Source organism: Engystomops pustulosus, chromosome 4 (genome assembly GCF_040894005.1).
Source record: "Engystomops pustulosus chromosome 4, aEngPut4.maternal, whole genome shotgun sequence".
NCBI classification, from domain to species: Eukaryota; Metazoa; Chordata; class Amphibia; order Anura; family Leptodactylidae; genus Engystomops; species Engystomops pustulosus.
This window is the reverse complement of record NC_092414.1, coordinates 121,673,653-121,692,920: the sequence shown is the minus strand read 5'-3', so window position 1 is coordinate 121,692,920 and position 19,268 is coordinate 121,673,653. Positions and strand designations below refer to the sequence as shown.

Genomic DNA, 19,268 nt, shown 5'->3' with positions numbered 1-19,268 from the left:
AATGGGCAACACGGCCATCCAAGTACATAGCCGTATTGTCCACCGCACCGTACTGTAAATGCGCCATATAAAAATATAGAGCATTTCCTATTTTCCACCATATTTCCGTTCTGAATGGCCCATAGAAGTCAATGGCAACTAAATCAATGAAATACATGCTAAATACGTGCTGTATACGGCTGTGCACCATATGCTGCCGTATATACATGTAGTATCCAGTACCAGTGGGAGGTGCATTCTATCAACAAGTCAATAGTCAGCCATTCATCATTTGCAAGCCCATCATATTTTATATGGATACAGTGCAATATGTTGCCATACTGTTGCAATCTGTCCTGTATTTACGGCCAGAATACAGCCGTATATACAGAGCAGAAAAGACCATTCGGTCGTGTGCATGAGGCCTTAGGCGTATGGTAGTTTTCTAGGCATGCTAATCTCCCCCTATGTTTTATAATAATGAGATGGAACAGACCAGAAAGTGATTGGATCAGTACTCTGATTTCAGATAGAATGACAATTGGCATGGAAAGAGATTTTATCAATCACAGCAGATTAACTATTAGTGAACCAGAGCAGAGCAGGAGACAGACGGTTGTAGTGCAAATCAATAAATGTTTTCTGGAGAATGAATACACCAGTGTTCAGACATGCAATCACTATCAGCAGACTCACTCTCTCAGAAAATACTGAGCACAGATGTAACACTAGTCCTTCCATAACCTGCAGGAAACATTGACCCATTCAGCGGTATTTACATTATCTGATCCGAATGTCAACAAAAATTACAATCAACAATTAATGTTAAAACTAGTTGTATTACTTATCTGTTTGATTTTTGTCTTCATTTATGCTGGTTTGTAATTGCCGTGAATGAGAATCAGGAGAATAAAAACAGTTTTTAGTGTAATTGGCCTTACATTGAGGTAGATTTTTAGGCATTTTTTAATGCATGTTTTTTCCTACATTCTTGCCTTGTTGTTTCATGTATGTAATAATGCTAAATACATGGTACTTTTTAACCCTGTGAAAAGTGCAAAAAGTTGTTTGATGCTTGGCAGTTGCAGGAGATGTTATGACTGTGTCATTAATCAAAATGTTGAAGTGATCTAGACTACTGAAGTTAGACTGATTATGGGTTTCTGAAGTGGCTGCATTCATGTTCACACCAAGAGAAAAAACCTTAGAAAGAAAGCTATAATTTAAAATGTTTAATTCTTTTCATCATTCACCCACTGGGGCCAAACGACCTTTCTGAAGCAATGAATCACTGTCCGGAGCTGTCTACAGATCCAGTAGTAGCGGTTTGTTGCTAATCACATTAATGCACCATAGATCTCTTTGAAAGTGTTGGGTGACATACTTAACTCTTAAGCATGTTCTTGTCAGTATTTAGAAAACAATTGCTTATGTTTGCTATTACAACAAAGATATGTTTGAAAAATGTAAAAAATATGTGTGTTCAAATACAAAAGGAAGTAACAATGCAAAATCTGAGAACATGTATGGAATGATTGATGCAAATGTGAGTCAGAGCATTACAAAGGAGAGGACCAGGCCAGCTTTTTAACTCCTTTACAACATAATAGAAAGTAATAATTAAAGCGGAGCCCTGTCTATACAAGGAGGGACTCCATAGCGTGTCTGTATACTGCAAACAATGGGGCACATTTACTAAAAACAGTGCAGTCTTCTATGTGCAGTTTACTTGTGTAGTTTGCAGGGGGCGCCAGATTCAGGATTTCTGGTGTTTGTTCTTCATAGATCTGGTGCTCCCTGCACTGCTCTGACAGAGTTCACCACTTTTATATTGCTGCACCTTTAACATGAGGCGTGCAACACAATTCTGTAGGACTTTGAATGTTAAATCTGGCGCACGGTCCGACTGAGTGGCGGAATACCCATTTCAGTGCAGAAATTTGTGTTGCATGAAGCATAGTGAAACCATGCCACGAAACATAATAAGGAAAAGCCACAGCATCCAATGCAGTTAAGAGAAGGCTGTACGCCTTTATTCACATGGGCATGAAAAAAGTAGCAAGGTTTCGAGGTGGACTTTCCTTATTTTGTGAGTATTTGTATCCCATACACCAGGATCTACAGCTTTGTGCATCATCCACATCATAGCCCAGAAGTTTTTTCAGTTGCTGTCTTTTTCCTATGTTTTGACTGTTTTCATGCTACAGAACAGTCACATGCGACACAAATGTAGCGTGGACACTTCTTAAATATCTGTGCCAGCAGTATACACTAGAAAGAATGCACAAAGTCAGATTGGCGCACGGCCCTTAGTAAATGTACCCTAACGTTTGTCAACTGCCACAAACTATAACATGGCACTTTGGGGTGGGGGAAAAATTGTTACTGACCAGTTGCCATGACAGCCAAGAGCTTCTTAGTCACTAAGAGATCTCTATTATATCCTGCAATATACTGCAATACAGTTGGATAGCAATATAAGGCAACAGCAACCTGCAAAACCAACTAAAATGTAAAAAAACTGTACAATTTTTTAAACATTTAAACTAAAAGCTAGTTTAATATATATATATATATATATATATATATATATATATATATATATATATATATAATGTTAATTTCCATATATAAAGTTCTATAAAATATTATACAATGCTTACATCTTAATTTTCCTGAATAAAAACTGGTTGTACAGGCTCTCTAATTGTATCACTATCCACTGCTGTTTCATAAAAAAAATAGCATCTTACACAGAACCATACATGAGTACCGTATTGACCCAGAATTTTTTTCCAGCCACCCTGTACATTGCATGGAATATTAAATATTTATGGTGGCTCTAGAAAATTTTACAGTATTTGTTCCATGGCTCTTGTCACAGAAACGTAGAAAGGGATAGCTTTTAGAAAGTGGTAAACAAAGAAAAAGAAATGCAAAGCCCAAGGGCTGAGTGAGTAGCGCTACTGCCTTGGAGTGCTGGGGTCCTGGGTTTGATTCCCACCCAGGTCAACATCTGCAAAGAGTTTGTATGTTCTCTCCGTGTTTGCTTGGGTTTTTTCTGGGTACTCCGGTTTCCTCCCACACTCCAATACATACTGTTAGGTTGTTTAGATTGTGAACCCCATGGGGACAAGGACCAATTTGACATGCTTTGTGCAGCACTGCATAATCTGTGTGCGCTATAGAAATAAAGAATTATTATAAAGCCCAGGAATAGCACCAATTCTTGGTGCATGGCCAGTAATTCCATTTATTTGTCCTGTGAGTAGGCGTACAGAGGCGTGCACGCCCAGCAGCAATTAGGCTGGCGTGGGGCAACTCACATTACCTCTAGGTGCAGGTGCAATTCTACGCTAGCCAGGACTTGGCATAGAACAGCCCCACTCCTGTGAAGCCTCCTGATAAATTCGGCATGGCAGGCAGCAACATATCATTCATCTCCCTCATTAGATTCATTAATAAAACTTGTTGCAATTCCCATAGAAATTTTAAAAAAATTCTGAAGAATAAAAGATTAGATTTAAAGATAAACCAATTTTATCAAACACTATACAATATTTGATAAACTTGATGCCAATTATGACAATGTAAAGTGTAGCAGCTGAGTAGATTTATATATGATATAATAAATATATGATAAACCTGCCTCATGATAGGACCCACTCTGAGTGTTTCTGTGCAGCCAATTATTATGAGGTATGCTCATATATAGTATATATGTAGTTCAAGTGAAAATAAGAAACTGTAATACAATCTGTGTAGAGTAAACCATTGTAGATTCATAATAAAAAGTATGAGAACGCAATGATAAGCAACTAGAGATGAGCAGATCGGAACTTCCAATTCGGGTTCAGGTGTGCCCCATGTGCCCAGTCATATTGGAGTAATGGCTGCCGAACAACCACTCTGGCAAATGAATGCCTATATCAACTAGCCATAGTAATGATTGGCCAGGGGTTTCCCACTTGCCAATCACAGCCATGGCTAGTAGCTTGGGATGTAAATTTGCCAGATTTGGCTGTTCAGCAGCCAATCCAGCAATATGCTCGGGTTGAGCCCAAAACGAACAGGAAGTTCAGATCCACTCATCTCTATAAGCAACCTTTTTCACTACATTCCTACATGCCTGTACATTATATTGAGAGTAAGTTCACATGGTGGCCAATCTCAGATAATACATATTGTAACCAGACATATTTCTCATGTGCTTGTATGGTTACCTAGAAGTAACCACAGGCTTTACAGTCACTTTAGTTTCCACGGTGAAATCTCATTTGAGAAACCATCAATAGTATGTAACCTGACAGAAGCACATCCTAATCTCTAAACTGGTGGAGGCTGCTGTGTGGGTTACTGTGATTGATGTATCTTCTACACGTAGATATATTTCAGATTTGCCTGCATTGGTTTTAATATATCAATTTAGGTACAGTATTTTACAGCTGTATAAAGGGTAATGATTTTTTTAGCCATCAGGATTACGTAGATTAGATCTGGAGTGCCTATAGTCCCCCATCTAATTAATAGATACTTTACATGGAGATTAAATTAGATTCTGGTGGCTGAACTCAGAACACATCCCACATGCTTTTAATATTTGCATATATTTTCTGCTCTTAAACTGAAGTCCTATTATTGAGAAGTTAATTTGTGCAGTGCTTTTCAAGAGAGTATGTTGTATCCCCATAGATCCTTTTTTAATCATTGTAAGGTCTGTGTATATTAAGCATTTTTATAAGGAAGCATAATTTAGCTCATGTTATCTTTCACAATTTTTTATTATTTTTTTTATTTTCATCAACATCTGAAATTGTCAGTTTGTCACCAGGCAGACAGTTATACGATCTGGTCTGATTTGAACTGTGGAAGAATGTGGTTGCAACTGTAATCCTGTAGGTACACCAGCTCCTTAGCTAGAAACATATTGGGGGACAACAGCAGAGCGAGACTACACAATCATATTCTGTGCCAAGCTGGAGTAGTTTACTACTGTGGAATCTAACTTAATTATTGCTTGGTCTAGTTTATAACTGATTTTTTTCTGGTGAACCCACTGAATTCTCTGATGCAATGACTAGGTCATGCCACTTCCCCAAAGCCACACCCAATTTTCTGAAGAATCGGAAAATTGCCAAAAAATCGTCTAAAACCCTTAATAAATGTGGCACAAGCCATTTCAGGTGCATATTACTCCAGAATTCTATTGTAAATAGATCGATAGAGCTCCCCCATTATGCATTTCATTCAATCAGACCAGGTGGCACTGATGAACTGTTTCAATAACCTCTGTATAGCCCCTTCTCTCAATAGCAACACATTGGCCCACATTTATCAAAAACTCAAACTGCTCTAGTAGCAGTTTATCTGTGCAGTTTGCAGAGTGCAACAGATTCATGAATTGTGGTGCCCTGTACAAGTTGGGAAGCTAATGACATTGGCAGTGGCAAGTAGCTAATATTCTCTTATCTTCCCTAATGGATAGCTGTGCCTACAACAGGATCCATTAACTTTCTGCACCCCCATTTCCAACTTCCCATGCACGTCTCCAGAGCTGCACCATTTCTCTTTAATGCCCTACCCCGGTCTATCAGACTAATACCCATCCCTCAATGCTTCAAAGGTTCTCTTAAAACTAATTTATTTTGGCAGGTCTATCACACTCGCTAACAGCATGCAACTTTAATTCTCTATTAACCAGTTCTGGGTACTCCCCCTGTCTGTTATCCGGAAAATGCTTCTCTGCAGGCCCACTGACTTTGAACTTTGTATATAAGATGGCGGCTGATGGCTGGTTCAAGCAGCAGCATTTTTTATTTATTAAATTATTTTTATTTCACCCCCTTAAAAAGAATGGCTGTACAATTATACAAATTCTAATACCTCTTGTGTCATCCCCTCGTCCTCGTAGACTTTAAGCTTTTGCAAGCAGGGTCCACCGTTCTATTGTTACTTTATTTAGTTTGAAGAAAGATGGAACCATGTGCAGGGCTTCATAAGTTAGCTAAATTTGGCCAATAGCAATTAATCCCATGGTGACCGTTTGTAGTCCTTTTTTTGTTTTTGTTGTTGCTACAAACAAAGAGGCATAACTGATTTTCCATCAATTTTGTTCTATAAGGGTCTGATATTTGTGGAAGTTTCAGTTACAATAGGACTGTTTTAAGGGTCTCACTAACTTAACAGAATGTGGATCTCATTCTCACTAATAGATGGAGTGATAGGAATGGAGTGGCAGGGTGCATTCTTATCCTGCCATTCAATCAATTAGTGAGAATGGGATTCCCCGTTCTCATGATCAGTGGGTATCCCTGCAGGTGAACCCACATCAATCATCCTGTTATCCCCTACTCTGTGAATAGCTGAAAACCTATATATTTGTTACAACCCATTTAACTTTTACTATCCCACTCTAGGAAGAAAAGAAGAAAAAGCTAATTTTACAGTGACCACTGTGCAGAGTTAATACTATGACAATTATTCACTTAAGAACAGTATGGATACATGAATAGCTTTATAGGCTCAAACCTGGTGGTAGATTCCATACAGTATTTAAAGGGAGTCTAACACCATCAGTTTTTATACCTATCAATCCTTAATAAAAAGCAATTTTGAATCAGTCTTGAACAGATACTGTGCAGGCTATGCATCTACAATATATAGTAATAGAAAAGTCAGTTTGGTACTATCATGAATCGTATACTCTAATTTAGTTCTTAGTTTGTGCTAATGTACACAATGATGATGAACAATATAAATCATTTAGACACTGTCAGGCATGTGTATTGGATAGCACAACATATAAACAGTTACATTGTGATAGTGATAGTGTGCATTTTAATGTAACTCTCGTTTTACAGGTCCTTGACCATAAAAAAATAATTTGTTCATGCTTCTGAATATGAATATCCTCCTAGCTCTGGTTCACTATGTAACTGACCCATTTCATGAATATTCATGCACACATAACTGATTTTTCTCTGTTATCACATCCATAAACATGAATATCTAGTTAAGTTACACTAATGAGCACAATGTTGTGAAGCTATTCCCAAATTGGCTTTAAAAGGCTAATAATATCACTGTTCCACAATGTCTTCTGTGTCCTTTTTATATTGGTTTTAATCGGAACCTGGCAATAGCCCTTATCTTGTGTTGCAGTTATTTACTTATTTCATTTTTTTTTACATTTAGAATAAATATTAACTGTATTCATAAACAGAATGCATTAATACATTTGTAAACCTCTTCACTTTTTACAGCTACCATAGTACTAAATGAACTAAACTGGACCGCTGCATTGGATGAAGTGTTTAAAAAAAACCACAATGAAGATAATACACTCCTTTGGCAAGTGTTTGGAAGTGCAACAGGACTGGCCAGGTATTACCCAGGTAGGTAAGGCCAGATTGTTTTTCAATATACTGAGCACATATAATGTATGCTGTACATACTGACTATCACTCATATTTCTAAAGAAATACATATCTAATCAACATCTCCATTATCTTGTTAAAGGAACCATACAACTTTAGTAGCTGTTACTCTCACCTCCTTTATTCACATAAAACCCAGCCATGGATTGTCTGGCAGACACCTCTGAGTTATCTCCCTGAGACCTTGCATATCGGGCATTGAAATGCCAACATACCTTATCCTTCCAACCATCAAGTTAATATGTCAGTGGAGAATCTAGTAGGCTCCTATTCACATAAAACAGTTGAATGGTCTTGAAATTAGTAGAAAGGTTCATACAACAGGGCTTGGTTATTTATAGACAATTGCATGGAGAGTCAAATACTCCAGGTCACCCTTTTTTATTATATTTAATATGAGTAAACTAAATAAAAAGTTTATTATACTGTGACCTATTTCTCTCCCTGGCATCTATCTCTGTTAAAATGTTTACATGTAACAGCTACTATTGCATGGATTATAACCATGGACTTGATATGTATGTATTTCCAGTTTCTCTGCCTGCCATAGTTTGTAAATTGCTAACATGGTAACTAGAAGTATTTCACATAAGAGAAGTACTTATTAGCCGATGTTCTGTGTAGAGTTTCTTGTTTTTAACTGGCCTCTTTTCATGTTCTCGCTTTGCTCATAATTCAAGGGATATTGAACAAACAGTATTAGATTTTAGATATGGAAAGGAAAAATCAATATTAAAAGCTCTGCTATTCTAAAAGCTACAAAACTTGTACAACAGGCTCTGGCTTTTTAATTTGTAAATTAGGGCTCAGTCCAGGCATGTCAGTAGAACAAAAAAAACAACATATGAAAAAACTAAAATGTTGTTGACCTACTTAAGAACCTCTAAGACAATTATTGCCATAGTGTTTTACATACTACACCGACCATTGAGATTAAATAATTGGTGCTTATCAATTATGAGGCAATTCCAGAATATTTCCAGAAATATTTGATGTAGATTAATAGATGTTTTTGATCCTTCATTGTAAATATATCAATGTGTTTTTGGGACATAGAGTGCACCTTCAAATTAGCATCTTGAGACTTCTCTTATTCACATTTGTATTTGTACTGGAATATTTTAGTTAGCTTTTTCTTATGTTTTCCAACTGAAAAGACCTTTCAAGAGGTTGATCCATTCAATACTGTAGAAAACCATTCTCAGCATTAACCTTCCATCTCAACTGTGTAAGAAATGAGCCCACAACTGACCAATAACAGACCTTATTAATGCTTATCATTGCAAGGCTTCACGGACACAAGTGTGTGGGCTATGTGAGCCACAGAAAGGAGGACACCCCTTGGACATTGGCAGAAGAGAACCGGTCACTGCTCCAATTTCCATACTAAATTACTGGGTACACAGCAAATCTGGGCACAAATATGTCCCTCACGCATGTACTGTGCTTCACAACACAATATAAACTGTTTGTGTGGATAGTTCTTCTTGAATTGCTTTTGTAAAAACCCAGACAAGATTCCAACTTTCAATCATGTAGAGTAAATAGAATAAAATATATATTAGCTGAAAAATTGTGTGTTAGAACATACATGCTTGAGAAATAAAAACAAAATAAAGTTTATACTACACTATTTTCTTTTGTCCTGCATGGAAGATGAGACATTTTTTTATGGAGGCTTATGGGATTCAGTTTCTATAGAAGAGGGAATTAACAATTTATAATGCATTATAAGAGCCAATTGTGGTTTAATACAATTCTCCTCAATTCTGTTCATCATGTACCCCCAAAAGGTCAAATTTTAAGGACAACCCAACATTTTTAAAATCCAATTGTCACAGAGACCAAAAAAGGTTCTGTCTGGGATTACAATGATAAAATATACAGTTCCAACTTACATAATAATTCAACTTAAGAACAGACCTACAGACCCTATCTTGTATGTAACCTGGGGACTGCCTGTATTCTCAAAAATGGCTTGGGTGTAACAGTACAGGCAAATTGATAATCAGTACATCATGTATTTTCTTACCTGATATGGTAAATTCTCATAACATGTCTTTGGTGTACTTGAAGATCTTGGGGAACAATGGCCATATGTAAACTAAAACGTACATACTAACAATACAATGTAAAATTGTGCAGAACAAATGGTGTGCTTATCGTTAAGAACATTTGTAATGGGACTCTCAGAAGTGCTTTGCTTCTGTTTTTTTCCCATCAGTATCCTGAATCCCTGCTGCTTTCTAAAAACTGCTGCCCTTTGCAAACTGCAGTCAGTAGTACAATTAAATAAGCATCTCTTGATTAGGATACATTGCTATAAACGAATCCAATATTACATTACATCCAATTTATGCAATCCTTGTCCTGCTAACTGGCGTACCGGCTCGCACCATTATGAACGAGTGTCCAGAGGGATTACAATTAGCAAGGCAGAAAGACTGTTTGGCTTAAGGGTGAGCTAGGTGCAAAGCGGTCATTTCAACTATTAATATTGCTAAAGATCATTCTTAATTATAGTTGTAATACTTATAATAACTATTAATCAATACTTCACGCAGCATATTATTTTTCTCCATTAGTAACTAAGTGCTGAAAGACTAATTTGTCTTATAAATCAAGTCCCTGAGCAGAATTTTCTTCTAGGATTTTCTATTTCTCGACCTCATGTGCATATCCTTCAGCTCAGTGTTACAGCTAGGATACAGCCTTATGAATGTTTCCTATATTATTTGTATTTTCTATTCTAATACATTTCTACAAGAACAATTCAAGTACCCATCATTTTAGATAATATCAATGATCCCATCCTGCTTTAGGATGTCTAGAGTCAGTTTACCTTTTATGTGCCATAACTTTAGTACGTTTAAAAAGAAAATATTTGGCAGTCCACTAGGTGGCCATGCTGCAACATGGGCAGGAATAGAATCTGCTTTATAATTTGCCTGGTCATGGTGTAGTGAGACATAGTTTGCTCACCGCACCATGACCATGCACAATAGACCTCCATGGGGGCCCCATACACAATCATTTGCACGTAGCCTAACAAACTAGGTCATGGCGGATGTCAGGAGAAGTACTACTGTACTTCAATATTCCTAGCGAAGGAAACTTTTCAGACTTCATTTAGAAGGACATCACAGAATAATGTGAGAAATATTTGTGTCCAACATAGTAGGTAAACATATAGAGATACTGTAGACCGGCAAACATACAGTAGATATACTGATAAAAGATAAAAAAAATTGGTAATTTTTGTAAAAGCATGAAAGCTTCAGACAGCAAACAATTTTCAATCAATCAGTCTGATATCAAATTAGCAAGTGGTTACAGGGGTGGTTGTATTCTAATTACAGGCGGTCCCCTACTTAAGGACACCCGACTTACAGACAACCCATAGTTACAGACGGACCCCTCTGCCCACTGTGACCTCTGGTGAAGCTCTCTGGATGCTTTAAAATAGTCCCAGATTGCAATAATCAGCTTAAAATTGTCTGCAATGAAGCTTTATTGATAATACTTGGTCCTATTACAGCAAAAAAATTTGAAACTCCAATTGTCACTGGGGCAAAAAAAAAAAATTGTCGGGAACTACAATGATAAAATATACAGTTTCGACTTACATACAAATTCAACTTAAGAACAAACCTACAGTCCCTATCTTGTATGTAACCTGGGGACTGCCTGTACTTAATAATATTAACAACCAATCTTTCTGGCCAAAATAGAGAGATAGATATTCATTAACATTTATTGCATTGTTTATTTCTGTATTACCTTTTCAGGCTTAAAGAAAATCTACCATCAATATCAAGCATGATAAACCAGGGACATCTACTCATAGATCCAAGCACCGTGACTGTGGTAATCTGCTTATATCCATGACCTCCTTCCTTTTTAAAATTATGCGCATGAGGAGTTCTGGTGGTGCTACCAAAGCCCCTCAGTGCTGTAGCTTCACAGGCTGTTACAATGAGCAGAACATGTCTCATCCAACCTCTTCGCTCTCACTCCTCCACGTGTTTGCATAGCAGCAGCAGGAATTGTAAAGAGAGACTTGCTCTGCTCGGTGTAGTAGCCTGTGAAGCTGCAGCACTGAGGGGCTCTGGAAATTAGAGCTATTTAGGCTCATTAGAATAATTATAAGAATTTTTGAAGGAAGGAGGCCATGAATAACAAATAAGAAGACTACCAATCATAGTGCTTGGATCTATGACTAAGTTTGTTTGATTTATCATGGTTGATTTTGATGGCAGATTTACTTTAAAGCTAAAAGTCATATGTAATCCCATAGCATCCATTTGGTATACGGTCCTATTATGACCTCATTAAAGGTACATTTAAACCTTTAAAATAATTTGATTTCTTTTGCCATTTCACCATAGCATATTTACTAACTTTCCCTGCTCTAACAACAATTTGCATATTTTTCATTGCTTCCATTGTTATAACTTACAAGTTATAACTATATAAGTCCTTTTGGAGGTGATTTCTCTTATTACTTTAATTTCAATGTATAGGACAGTTAGTTTTTGAGAAAACCATCTTTTAAATTTATGCAAATCAGCATCAGGGGCTCCTGACTATGTCACAAATACCTCTTCTGGCTTCAGGAGCCCCAGATTAAAGTCTAATGTCTGACAAAAAATGACATTTTTTTCAATAGGATTTATAACGGATCCATTCAATTTCTTATTTTTACTTTAAGCGGAAGCTAGAAATGGAAATCTGAAAGTTAGTCTCTACTGAGCCTAACACTAGCAAAACAACCACCACACAGATATATAAGCATTAGGTATTGACTAGAGATGAGCGATCACTAAAATGCTTGAGTGCTCGTTACTCGAGTTGAACTTTTCCCGATGCTCGAGTGCTCGTTTCGAATAACGAACCCCATTGAAGTCAATGGGAGACTCGAGCATTTTTCAAGGGGACCAAGGCTCTGCAATAAAATGTATCATTTTATTGAGAAATAAGGAAGTCAGTCCTGTTTCTTTATTTTTTTTATTCAATGGAATATTCGTGGAACTTCAAAAAGGAGAATGACCCGTGTTAAACATCTGCAATGTGTTCTTCACACATATTGTTCTTCACAAACTATCGTGAAGAACACCTTTCTGTACTCATGTCTTATGATAAGTTAGCAGATGTACGGAAACATCTGCAATGTGTTCTTCACTGAAGAACACATTGTTCTTCACACATATTGATCTCATATTGATCTGGAGCAGGCGAAATACTTGTCCGAGCAACGAGCCGTTTCGAGTACGCTAATACTCGAACGAGTATCAAGCTCGGACAAGTATACTCGCTCATCTTTAGTATTGACCGATTAGTACTGACCTGCCAAAATAAGTGGGGTCTTTCAACCTCTCCAGATAGAATCAATGTAATCTAATTGTTGAATTATAGCCACCGCAAACTGACACCACCAAAGAGTACAACTCTTTTTGTAAAAAGAAGCCCTCAACCCAAGATAAAAAAAAGTTACAGCTTTTAGAAACTTATGTAAGAAAGGGAAAAGTGTTGCCTTCCTCAAGGCCAGAAGTGTAAGTACTGTGAGAGGTAATAAATATTCCACTGGCTTTGTTTTTTATTTGTTCATTTTTTTTTTACCATTTGTTGTATTTGTGTTACAAAAAGCTGTTATTCTTTGGGAGTAGTAAAAGAAACAGTGTTAATAAATGCAGTGTAACAGTAATATGCTATTCGAAATTGAGGTTAAATTGCATGTGTTTATTTGTATACACACACACTTATTAATACACATTTATACAGAGAAAGAAAATGAAAATATCAAATTATATTATTTGTGATAATTACATATCAGGTCAAACCAGTTTAATTTATACAATAAAATGTTGATTACATAAATCTATGTTGCACACGAGCAATTGATTATTATTGACTATTATTTTAACAAACAATCTGCTTTCTCTTGACCTTCATATGGTGAGCTCAATTCTATTGCTATTTTGATGAAATCAAAATAATAATAATTGGTGTCTCCTATTTAGCTTCTCCATGGGTAGATAAAAGCCGGACTCCAAATAAAATTGATCTTTATGATGTTCGGAGAAGACCTTGGTGAGTGCACTTCATTTTCTTAAGTAAACTGTATTCAATAATAGTGAATTAATGATATATTTAGCATATACAGGGCAAAAATGTAAGACAATTAGTGATCATTTGGTCTATGTATCATTAATTTTCATTATTTCAGTATCAGCATGCTAGGTGGTATTGTATACTGATTGCATAGTAATGAAGCTTGAATCTTGAAGTGGTCTAATGGTTGTGGTTTCTGCTGATCCTTAAGCACAATGTAAACGTGACCTTTGTTCTACCAGCTAATTAGAAACAGTAACCCTAAAATGTCTAAACAGCACAGAACTGAATATGGGTGGGACATTATTAAGTATCTTGTTTGTTTTTCATAAATGATCTGTTATTGATCTACATTCCTTTTAGATAAATAAGACAAATATTACCTAAATTATAATTAATACCCCCATGCATTTTGATCTTTCATGAATGCTCTTTAATTGAACATGCAATATTCCTTTTCTTTTTTATAATAAGCCAATCATTAAAATCTTAATTAGTTCCTGATTTGCTAAAACAATGCATTTTCTGATCTGTTTGCATTTGACAAGTGTCTTTACAGATGTATACATATAGTGAAAGCTACAATCGTTCCTGCAGAGGTCAGTTATATGAGATAGCACATTCCTAGTTTCTATTATAAGATATATCAATTAGGGAACTATGTTCCATACAGCTGCATCCTTGGCCTTCTTTTGTTAGATTCTGGCATTATGAGGTTCAAAATAGATGTTGAGGGTTTGAGTGGGAAGGTAACTACATGATGTTCTCTACTTTTGTGTTTGTGAAATACCTAAGGCACTTTAGCCTCAGTATAACAGAAGGCCTTGCGTTCTTTTTTCACAAAAGCTTTAGTTTATTGCTAAAAACATCCTTCTCATACAATTAATTGTGTTCCACTAAAAACTTCTCCTGATACATACTAATACCTACAATGCCTGCATTTCGAACAAGGTTACGGTAAGTGGATACATTGAAAATGTGGTGAACACATTTGTAAGGGAAAGGAAAAAAACACAATTATACTAATCTATTTTCCAAAACAGCTGATCTCTCTGGTTGTGTCATTTAACAAACAATTCCTGCAAATTGGAACTCTAGAGCTTCATTCAGATTCCATTATGCACAGTAAATACATTCAGATTAATAGGGTTTATTTAATATTCTCTATTCAACCTCAAATGCATTCAGATACGGAAATGATACATCCACGTGATATATTTTATATAACAAAATATGTATTATATTTTAGATCCATGCAAATAGAAACCTAGGATGCTTTTGACTATTGAAGAAATAGTTTTCTATGCCAAAAACAAAAAAATATATATGTATGGTCTAAACATATATTTTTTCTGTATATTTTAAGGTACATACAGGGAGCTGCATCTCCAAAAGACATGCTTATTCTGGTGGATGTGTATGTATACTTTATTTGATCTTGTTGCTTTTATTTTTGTTTTCTAAACTGTGTACGTTAATATTTTCTATTTTAATGGTTTTTATGGATCTATTTTTGTTAATTTTTATCTAAAAATATACAAAGTATAATAGATGAGATATCAGCATTTTTTTCCCATTGCTTTGGCTTTAGTGAGTTTGCTAACTTATTAGAATGTTATATAAAACAATTATTATAATCGTTTTAAGGTATCTGTTTGGTAAAGCATAACCTACATCTATGGTCAAAGGTGTTTCCAGGTTAGAAATATTGAAGAACTATCCTTGGAAGCAATATGGAGGACATGAAAGCAATATGGGGGACATCACAGAGTCAATAAATTGTAGTAGAATAGGTAAACATATTAAGAAATACTCATCCACACCCCATATAATAAATATAATCTTTATTAGTCACCAAAAAAAAAACTTAACCAAATGATACAAAAAAAAAAAAATTAAGAGTAAAGATGAGCAGAGCCGAGCCACAATGTACGGGTCCATGACAAACATTGTAAGCTCAGATCCGGGCATCTATTCTCCATAGGATTGCTGCTTCCCAATGACCTCATGAGGCAGATTTGCAGGATAAATTTAAAGGGGTAGTCCCACTAAGACAAGTTTCTTATATTTACTCAGCACAACAAAATAATACATTCTCTAATTCAATGTTAATAACAAAAAATACAGTATTTCACAGATATAAGTCCAACATGTCTCAATCAGTCCTGGTGTACACAATTTCAGTTGCCCCTAGACCCGGCCCTGTAACTTCTCACTTAGGGCCGGGTCACCATCTTGGATTTCTATGTAACTGCATGCAGATGAGATTTCTGTGTCTTTTGCCCATAGCCATGCCCCCTGCAGTTCTACCACCAGAGCTCACACAGGCACATACACTGATTCGCTTCCAGGCAGGAGATTGTTAGAAGAGACAAGCTGCAATTACAAGCTACAAGGAGATAAGTGATCCGAGAGAAGGAGATGCAGGCACACAGAACACAGATGTAGTGTCAGTGTGTAAGCACAGAAGCCAGATGAAAGTGGATGTACACCTTGTACCCTGATAATCTAACCACACTGTCACCCCACAAAACTAGATGGATAATACAGTAATGTGACTGCTTAGAGAGGCCCTGCCCACACCCTGGGATTTTGCACTGATCACCATAGGGAGTGATAGGAGCTAAAACAGCACTAAAACTGAGTAAAATCGTAAAGTAAGGGGTTAAAATGAACTTTATTGTATTAACATCACTAGGGGATTGTAATGTGAGAATGTAAAGGGTGTCTGTACTGATACTGGGTATTAAAGAGTAATAATTGGGTACCCTAACCAAAATTTTGTTTGAGGTTCAGTTGAACTTAGCAAACCTGAATGGGTCTGCTCATTACTAGTTAAGGGCGCTTTGACATGTGACATAGCCATTAACTGTCATATAACAAATTTATGATATCAAAAGATACTAGTTTTTAATAAAAATGATGCTTAAAAAAATCCACAACATATTACAGTTTTGTTAATCAATTTTCAAAGGGTCAAAAGAATGTGCAACAAAACAAACACACAATAAAGTGAAGTTTAATAGAATAAACCTTTAAGTATAAGTAATTCAGCAAGCATAGTATTGCTAAGCAGACTTCAAACTTCATGCGTATCACTGAAACCTGCAATCTTCCTCACATCAGGAGACATGTTCATCAGGGGCATATTAAAACTGCAATCGGCACTGGGCTGTATGAATATTCCAGAATTCATTTCATACAAATGCTACTAGAATCAAGCTTCTCGGTTGAATGGAGGTTGCATCTTTCTGCCCGTTTCCAACCAAATTTGGCAGGTTCTTTTGGGTGGCCATTGGACCCCTAGAATGCTTGGGCTACCACCAAAAGTGGCTATATTATAATCTACTTCTGATTTTCATCCTCAGTGTAGTAGCTAACAGGATATATGGGATCTGATCTGCAGTAATCTGGTTCGAACACTACATTGATACTGGAGCTATCTGCTTCCTGTTTCATTCACTGATCTGTGAATCTGTGGTGGTGTTGGATTGTTGCCCATGTGATGTTAAAGACCTATTTTATGGATATCATGTCATTATTTTAGGCTACAAAATGCCTTGAAGTCTAAACATGCCCACACAAATTCAGTAGTAGTTCCTTTAATCACGTGCAGTAACAATAGTTCTCATTCAACTTCAAACAAAACTCAGACCAAATGTGCAATCCAAACTATCTTCTTTATATATACTTAGGATGACAAAGACAACAATAGCATATATACATCACCAGTTCCCGGGTAGATATGGATAAGTCCATATAACGTCCACACTAAGGATAGACCAGTGTACACACTAAGTAAAAAGGAGCTTGACTGTTGTATGTGTATGGACAATAGTTCTCATTCACATAGAAAGAAGGCTTAGGAGGGCATAAAGTAAAAACACTGCACTGTTAGGAGAATCTATAAATTATTTTTATTACCTTTACCTGCCAACATTATTACTTGTGTCATAAATCATCTAAACATTACTGTTATTATGGTGCTAAAATATATTGGGGGGTATTTATTAATATTTATTAATATTCCCTGCAGCATAAAAACACCATCACATATTATAAGGTTGCATTGAACACCACTAGTTTACTGATAATTCATAATAGCCCTGATAGAAGATTGACATTGTGTTAAGTTCTAATATAATAGAAGTTTACAGAAAACCCATATTTTTCTTACGCTCAAATGGCTAACCTGTTGATATACTGCTATCTATCCACTCTTCCATTAATAATGCAAGCTAGACTCTGGCAGTGGCTATGTTTCATTAATAATGGAAGAGTGGGCTGATAGTGGTCAACTATAGTTATTAATGGTAGGCTTGGTAGATAAAGGTGTAACCGCAATATACTGTAGCAAGATACATATAATATCAGAAAAGAACACTCCTTTTTGTTTGAGCAGCGGTAGAAGACTGATAAGGCTAATAGCCTGTCTATCAATGCATGCAAGTATTAACATAGCATAAAAAGGAAATTTGAAACATGATAATAAAAGACAGGTAGTTATATATTTACCACAAGAGGCCAGTATTTATTGACACTGGACCATTGTGTCAACATGCACCTTTATGATATTGCATTAAAGAACATGTCCTCTATTATACTTTTTAATTGAACACAATCAAAATGTCAATGTTCAAAAATCTCAATGTTACACACTGGTGAAGAAAAACTAAAACCGTCTATAATAAATTTAAATCGTTTTATACCTATCCAGATTTTCAAGTTAGTGAAACCTCATGTATCTTTACACCAATCCGAGTGCCATATTTGGGGTCAGGAAGGAACTTTTCCCTACTCTTGGCCAATTGGCAAGAGCCATGAGTTCTTTTTTTTATACCCCCTATTATGCCAGAAAAATCTCTCAAAACTGGAGCTTTTTTTGTGCACAATGTTGCAATTTAAGCCATTCAAACCCTTTCCTAAAACCTTTTTGCACTGGATGTAAAAACCCTTCCCATGTCTAACACACTTTGTGGCATAGTTTGATAGCACAAATTATTACAGAATTGTATTTGTTTCTTAGTTTATCTCCCTAACTATAATATTGAATTTGTTGATAATCTCTTTGAATTGTTGTGATTTGTTTTTGTTTAACATAGAATACTTCAACCAGATATTTTACATACTGTTGATATCACAGTTGTATATTCTGGGTAAAAAGTGGGAGGCTGAGTCTATTAAAAGCATCTCTTGCTTTCCATAGAGGACTCTTTGTTAGGTGAATGTCTAGGGGAAAAGCATCAAGCCTGATGTGTCTAGTAGATTGCTTTGTACTAAAAAATCTATTCTCTAGTTTGTCGCTTTGATGGAATAGATTGCATCTGATGTTTTAAATGGATTGAAATACTTTTATATTACTGAAATGTGTTTCATCAGCATTTGCAATACCTCCTGTTTGAGCTTTGCCCTGAAGCAGACAAGCTGCCATTTAGATCCTTTAAAATGCCTATTATCCCAAGGAGGAAGAAATAGACGTACATGGAGAACCCAGACAAGCTTTTCAATTAATTTCATTGACATTGCACCTGAAACTGATTAGGATATTTCAGACTGATTTATTTGTGTAACCCCTCTCTCATCCTCTCTCTACAGGAGCGGGAGTGTCAGTGGGCTGACACTGAAGTTGATAAGAACCTCTGTGTCTGAGATGTTGGAAACCCTCTCAGATGATGATTTTGTGAATGTTGCTGCTGTAAGTAACCCTATAAAAGTATAAAATACTTGGTTTGTGTTAACTTC

General features: G+C 36.1%; 1 protein-coding gene and 1 long non-coding RNA gene across 15 annotated transcripts in view; one reads left to right on the top strand and one right to left on the bottom strand.

Moving 5' to 3' along the window:
* CACNA2D1 (calcium voltage-gated channel auxiliary subunit alpha2delta 1) overlaps positions 1 to 19,268 on the top strand; it is a 472,576-nt gene that overhangs the window by 320,327 nt on the left and 132,981 nt on the right. For all 14 annotated transcript variants that reach the window (XM_072147264.1, XM_072147265.1, XM_072147262.1 and 11 more), the window contains 4 exons: positions 7,242 to 7,373; positions 13,436 to 13,505; positions 14,893 to 14,943; positions 19,122 to 19,221. In XM_072147264.1, coding sequence (XP_072003365.1) covers positions 7,242 to 7,373; positions 13,436 to 13,505; positions 14,893 to 14,943; positions 19,122 to 19,221 — 353 coding nt within the window. The remainder of the gene's footprint in view (positions 1 to 7,241; positions 7,374 to 13,435; positions 13,506 to 14,892; positions 14,944 to 19,121; positions 19,222 to 19,268) is intronic.
* The window catches only part of LOC140127063 (uncharacterized), a 162,463-nt gene that overhangs the window by 91,200 nt on the left and 51,995 nt on the right, over positions 1 to 19,268 (bottom strand). The window lies entirely within an intron of this gene.